The sequence below is a fragment of the Azolla caroliniana genome, unplaced genomic scaffold, assembly GCF_043228905.1.
Source record: "Azolla caroliniana isolate FFs.n. ecotype wild unplaced genomic scaffold, voAzoCaro1.0.p SCAF_6, whole genome shotgun sequence".
In the NCBI taxonomy this organism is placed as follows: Eukaryota; Viridiplantae; Streptophyta; class Polypodiopsida; order Salviniales; family Salviniaceae; genus Azolla; species Azolla caroliniana.
Genome location: NW_028230441.1, coordinates 5467097 through 5473253, shown reverse-complemented (window position 1 = coordinate 5473253; position 6157 = coordinate 5467097). Strand labels below are relative to the sequence as shown.

Below are 6157 nucleotides of genomic sequence, written 5' to 3'. Positions count from 1 at the left end.
TGAGAAGCTTTGTATGATTTCTTTGCCAAGTGTATTCACAACATGATAAGAATAACAATAATCAATCATCACGAGGTAAGTTGCCAATATGATATGTATAAAAAATTGTATTATGTACAACAATTCCTCCAGCTATATCAAGGAACGGAGAAACATCGATTTGGAAGGAAGAAAGTGCTTCCCTACCAATTCTTATACAGTGGTATAATACATGACGAAATATATGGTTATGCCAACCTCTGTTTTGAAACGCAAGTCGAGCAATGAAAAATCTATAGATATAGCAGACCTATAATGGCAAATGGAAGAAAGACATCCAACAAATCTGAACTCTTATCAATGTACACAACTGCCAATATAGGATATTCGATGCTTTCCTTTTCCATTGCATAAAATTAGATAAAGAGTGATCAAGACCCTTGTCTCTAAATAAAAAATTCAATGCTTTTTAGACTCAGACGCTGAATTGGGCTGAGATTGTGATGCCAATCCATTTGTGGCATACCTTGAAGAGCTGCATGTTGGCTTTCCATTGACAGTACGATTAGCCATAAGACCATGCTCAAGGCCCTCCAGTGTTTTTGCCTCAAGCTCAGCTATTGACCTTTGGAGTTGTTCCTTCTTTAATTGCAATAGCCTATCATTATCCAGGGTTGCTAGCTTGTTTGAAGACTCCAAAATCATGCTTACCTCATTTGCAGATACTCGAGCATTTATTGCTTCAACTGTCTGAATATCATTGACCTTCAGGAAATCACTGCATTTGAGATCTGATGCTTGAAACTCATTACAAATTGTAGAGTTTTTTGGATGAACGGTACTAATTGTATTGTCAGTGTTATGAATTATATGCAAACCCTCACGATCATAAGCCTCAGATTCTATTACTCGAAACTCATTACAGATTTTAGGGTTTGTGGGATGAATGGTAGCACCCTCAGTGTCATGGAAGTTACCTAAACTCTCAAGCGCATAAGAATCTGATGTCTTGATCTTACTGCAACTGCCATCTTCTGTCGTTCGAAATTCATTAAAGGTTTTAGGGTCTGTGGGATGAATGGTGGCAGGTGCATAATCCCCATCACAGACAGTACATGAACTCTTTAGAGCATAACAACGAGATTTATTCATCTCACTGTGCAAATCCTTCTGATCTTGAGGGTTTGTGGGATAAATGATAGCAGATGCATAGTCCATTTTACAGACATTACACAAACCCTCCAGAGCATAAGGACTAGTTTTACTCATCTTCACCTCAACATTGCCCAAATTCCGTCCATATGGACTTCCCTTGTTGTCATCATCAACAAAACAGCCCTGAAGAGAAGCTCCACCTTCTACTCTGTCCATAATTTTATCAGATAAGGGTGCAGTTTTAATGGATGCCATACTAAGATTTTCTGGAATCAGTTGTCCTCGATTATCTTGCATTATTGAAGTACATTTTTCGATCTTGAAAACGGTGGAAATCTACAAACAACAAGAGTTGTCAAGACTAGGGATTTTGGCCCAGTACATGATTATTTGAACATCTCAAAGTAAAAAGATACATGCTATTGAAAAATATGAAACATATTCTATCCAAAATTCGAAACAATTTATTGCTTATTTTAACAAACCAAGAAAACAGCATTGAACATGTCAGAGCATGTTAAAACCTGCCTTCTAAAGCATGCATTAAGCTTCGTTTCATGATAGATTTAGCAGCTGGCTTGAAAGTTATATAGCTCCCCTTATTCCCTCCGAGTGGATCACAAATTTGAGGGGTGAATTTTCTGGTTTATGAACTTTACAATTTCTTATAGGATGGGGACATTCAGAACGGATGATTTAGGCTGGTTGGCAGCAGAGAAAAGTAAGAAATGCAAGCATCTGGCACCATATCAACATCATGTTGAATGGTTGTAGACAAAACGGTTTACTCTCTAAAATCATACGTGTCAGGAATTTTCTATAATTATCATATGTGAAGCAGCGTGTACCTGTGAGTTGAGGAGAGACGACTGTTGTGAATTTATTGATGTATCGTCATCTACCCTGGAATTTGTCATGGCAGCCAATTCCGTGAGAGACATCCTTTCTGAGTGTATTGATCTTCTGCTAAGAGGATATCCTTTCCCAGTTGATAATTGGCTTTTTGTTTCTATATGGGATGATGAACAATCTTGGTTGACCCCACTAATGCCTCCCCCAATCTTGTGTGAATCTGAATCAGACATAGTAGAATCAGTCGCATCATAAGGCAAAAGAAAACTCGATTGAGGTCCACCTTTTACAGGATTTGAAGGTGTTGTCATGCCACTCTTTCTTTCCCGTCTAGTTTTTGCTTCTAGAATGGCCTTTTCATGTTTCTTCCGAAGTTCCAACACTTCTCGTTCTTGTTCAAGTGCCAAAAGCTTCAATTCTTGATCAAAGTCTTCCTCTCCATCTGTCAGTTCAGTGGGAGTGATAGGATCAGATCCTCCTGCTGACCATAGTGATTCTACATTCAAACCCTTTCCTGATCCCTCTCTCTCTGATGTTGTATAATTGACCTGCTCATCTGAATATGTAGCCAAGTTCATTATTCTTTCCCATGATTGATGTGTATATTTACTGCCACCTGCGTTCCTTTGGCACTCCACAAGTTCATTAAATGTACATCCAACATCTTTAACATTTTGTGAATCTGTTTGTAAATCCTTATGAATATCAACTGGACTCTCATTCAACATCAACCAGAGACTTGGTTCAAAAGTGTCAAAGTCAGGTGAACAAGTTCGATCGACTTCATTGTAGACTGATTCCCCATCAACCCGATGATCAAAGCAATTTTGAGAAACAAGAGGTGGCGCTCCAGAACTGGAAGGAGAATAATCTGAACTTCCCTGATTGTAGGTAACCTCTTCAAACCGGCCATGCATCATGCCTTCCCCTCGAGTGAGAGAAGCATCACATGCACTAGGCCTTAGAAGAGATGGACATATATTTGGTGTTTCTGAAGTTTCGACTTCATTAACAAAATCCTCACCATTCTCATTCTTTGATTTCTCACACTTCGAATCTGGAGTTACTGTATTTTGGTTATGTTCTACTGTTTCGGAACTCGGTTCCTCGAACGAGGCTGCGGGGTTCCATTCTGGCACTAATGCCAAAATTTTTGCATCAATCATCTCAGCAATGGTGGTCACATCCTGGTCAGAAAGTTGAAGCTCTTCAACCATTTCACTAGCAACACTAATAGCTGTATCGCCTTCCACATCAAAAAGAAAATGGATGTGACGCACGTGACCTGAAAAACTACTACTGTAAATTCGTTTTCGCTTTTATCATGTTAAAGATTTAAAAAAGAATGTGGTGGAATTAAATTACCTTGAATGTTTACAATACGCAACCTTAAGGAAACAGTAGTATCATCCCTCTTTCTCCCCTTAACTTTAAAATCCAAGATTCTCAATGGTTCCTCATCTTTTGAAAAGGTGGAAGGTTCAGTCAGCAACTTGCATTCGCCATTGCTTGTCTGATCCTTACTACACATAGATTCTATATGTACATCATTCTTAAGGTCACTAGTTTCATTATGTGCTATCACTGACACATTAGCTAAGGGTTCTTCAACATGGTCATGTCGTCCAGGCTCCTCCTTTATACTTGGTTCAGAAAATCCATCTCTCCCAAGCAGTACGTGGGGAATCAGCAATTTTCGTGGTGGTTGAGAACATTCTGGCTGTTCTTTGCTCATATCATTCTGAAGAAAAGGATCAGATAACAGCTCTCTTGCAGGTAGTCTCTTTGATGCAACAGCAAGGCAGTTTTCTATGAACTTCCGTACATCGGGATCTTTAACTCTTTCCAAAGCAGCTGGCTTTTTTCCCTGTCATGGTATAGAATTATTGGATTGCATAAGAACCTTGCAAACCCATGAAATGAATAGAAGTTAGACAGGCAACGTAAGTGCGCACCTAGACAGTGAGAAAGTTGTCCATATGAAAAATAGAAGATAAATACTTACAGAGGTTACTTTTTTGTAGATTTGTGCTGCATTTGTACACTCACTATATGGATACTCAAATGTTACCAGCTCCAGCAAACACATGCCGAAAGAATATATATCAACAAGCTCGTTATACTCTTCTTCATACAACTCTGGGGCCATGAACTCAGGAGTACCTATATTTATACAAAGGGATATATTATGAGGGGTTATACCAAATAGGAACTTATAGACAACTGTAATCCAAGATGTATTTGAATTTTTTGTGGTCTAGACTTACCAATCACACTGTGTGCAGCATGTGCTTGACGCAAAATGGTTGCTAAGCCAAGATCTCCAATTTTGACTTCTCCATTATTCCCATTCACAAATATATTGTCACACTTTAGATCACGATGGATAATGGGTGGGTCATGACTGTGCAAATAAAGCAAGCCTCTTAAAATTTGTCTCGCCCAATTCTTTACTGCTTTGATATCAACATGCTTGTGCTTCTTCCGATACCTGAGATCATTTCATGATTTTCCATTTCCACACTGTACCCAAGAAGTAAGAGAAAAGACAGAGATGTGTCCCCGAAGTTTTTTTTGCACTTACAAATTGCAGAGTATGATGAATAGTGGGAAAGGAGACCAGGACTTACTGTCTTAATGTTCCAGAGTTGAAGATCTCTGTGATGAAGTTGACGTTTTTGTTCTTTGCATCCACCCATGAAGTATAGAACTTGATTATATTCTTATGTTTCAGTGATCGTAGAAGATGTACCTCTGAATAGAGGCGCTCCAACTCCTCTGGACTTTGCAGAAGATCATGAATCTTGACTTGATTCCAGGCAACCTCTATTCCATCTACTTCATCAAATGCCCTGTAACTGTCATGTGAGTTAAGGGTAAAATCACACATTCTCAGAGCATGTGAACACATATCGCCATGATATTTCCCAAAATAGAAAGACTAGGTTTGACATTATTTGAGGATACACTGTTTTGAAGGCACCCTTGCCTAAGATGTCATTGTACTGCAAAGTAAATCATACAAAATCTGTTAGGAAATTCTGCCATCAACGCTAAGGGAGGTACTACAGTTTGTGACTTAAGTAGCGTAGACAATCAAATCAGGATATGATTCATTACATGTTTTCTTACCTAACACACCTCTCTTGTATGCATCAATAACAATACCTTGAGACATCTCAACTCAAATGAATCTAGATTTTCCATTGAAAATAGAAAAAAAAGCCAAAACGTCAACCTTCTCTTTTGTCGACCTTATGGCCTTCGTTTCACGCTATATAGGGTGATTAAGATGTTAATGACTCTTGATTCATTCTAATAATTGGTTTATCTAAAAATAAGATTTGCATAAGACGAGCAGGCTATGAATAGCTTTTACATCCTTCGCACATAAGAATCAATTGAGTTCTATTCTTCTCCAAGCAGAGCATGGAAAGAAAAACCAGGGGGCGTTCACTATTTGTAGATGCAATTTAAGTGCAGTATCTCTCAAACAATTTAACAAAGTAGATTTCTATAATCTACCTGGCATGTGATGAAGGCTGGAAGAAATATCAGAAAATTTGTTCTTTCTAGAAGGATGATGATGATGCATTAACATCTACAGGAGGGGATCAATCATCATAGATGGAGAGAGAGAGAGAGAGATGCAATGGCATGAAATGTTTGTATTAACTACTTCAAAGCAGAGAAAGCTATATGCATCATTGAGAAGAAGAAATAAAAATCCAAAAGGGTTTTACAATAGTGAAGGGGGAGGAGGCCATACCCGTCCATAACGACCAGTCACGTCCATCTCCACAAACTCTGGCTCTGCGGTATGAACACAACAGCTCTCCCCAGAGGAATAACCCTGATCTTGATCAGCCATTGCTTCCTTCGCGCTACTCAGAAAGACTTACAACAGAGTCCTCCTTCGTTCCTTAGGATGGATGGAAACATTTGCATTGATCAAGAAAATAAGGAGCGTCATACTCATCATCCTCAACATTCTGACAAAAACTTCTCCTCACTGCATGGGATTTATACCAAATTTCATGACCTCCTGATTCAGCCATGGCTCAGATTCGACTTTCCCAAAAGAAAGTTTTTGCCCAGCCTTACTCTTTATCTTCGGATCAAGTTAGTTACAGTTACACTGATACAAGGAGCAATTGTACCAGTCGCCATA

The 6157-nt window shown here is 38.8% G+C and overlaps 1 protein-coding gene across 2 annotated transcripts; it reads right to left on the bottom strand.

Annotated features, from left to right (window-relative positions):
• On the bottom strand, window positions 1–6122 carry LOC147862784 (uncharacterized). Of its 2 annotated transcripts, none has more exons than XM_087321292.1 (8): window positions 5756–6122; window positions 4954–4991; window positions 4617–4844; window positions 4254–4477; window positions 3992–4149; window positions 3352–3853; window positions 1983–3271; window positions 1–1470 (listed from the first exon to the last, which is right to left on the bottom strand). In XM_087321292.1, the coding sequence occupies exons 1-8, from the start codon at window positions 5855–5857 to the stop codon at window positions 439–441; spliced, it is 3573 nt and encodes a 1190-aa protein (XP_087177418.1). In that variant the 5' UTR covers window positions 5858–6122; the 3' UTR covers window positions 1–438. The 2 variants fall into 2 exon arrangements, with proteins under 2 accessions (XP_087177418.1, XP_087177419.1); XM_087321293.1 differs by having other exon boundaries at window positions 4254–4390.
• Between the last annotated feature and the right edge of the window lie 35 nt (window positions 6123–6157).

Excerpts from the sequence above, each read along its gene's own strand:
- LOC147862784 (XM_087321292.1), bottom strand. The coding sequence starts at position 5,857 with ATGGCTGATCAAGATCAGGGTTATTCCTCTGGGGAGAGCTGTTGTGTT. Across the intron at positions 4,992-5,755 it reads TGACTGGTCGTTATGGACGG|TACAATGACATCTTAGGCAA; the intron begins GTATGGCCTCCT and ends TTTACTTTGCAG. Across the intron at positions 4,845-4,953 it reads AAGGGTGCCTTCAAAACAGT|TTACAGGGCATTTGATGAAG; the intron begins GTATCCTCAAAT and ends CTCACATGACAG.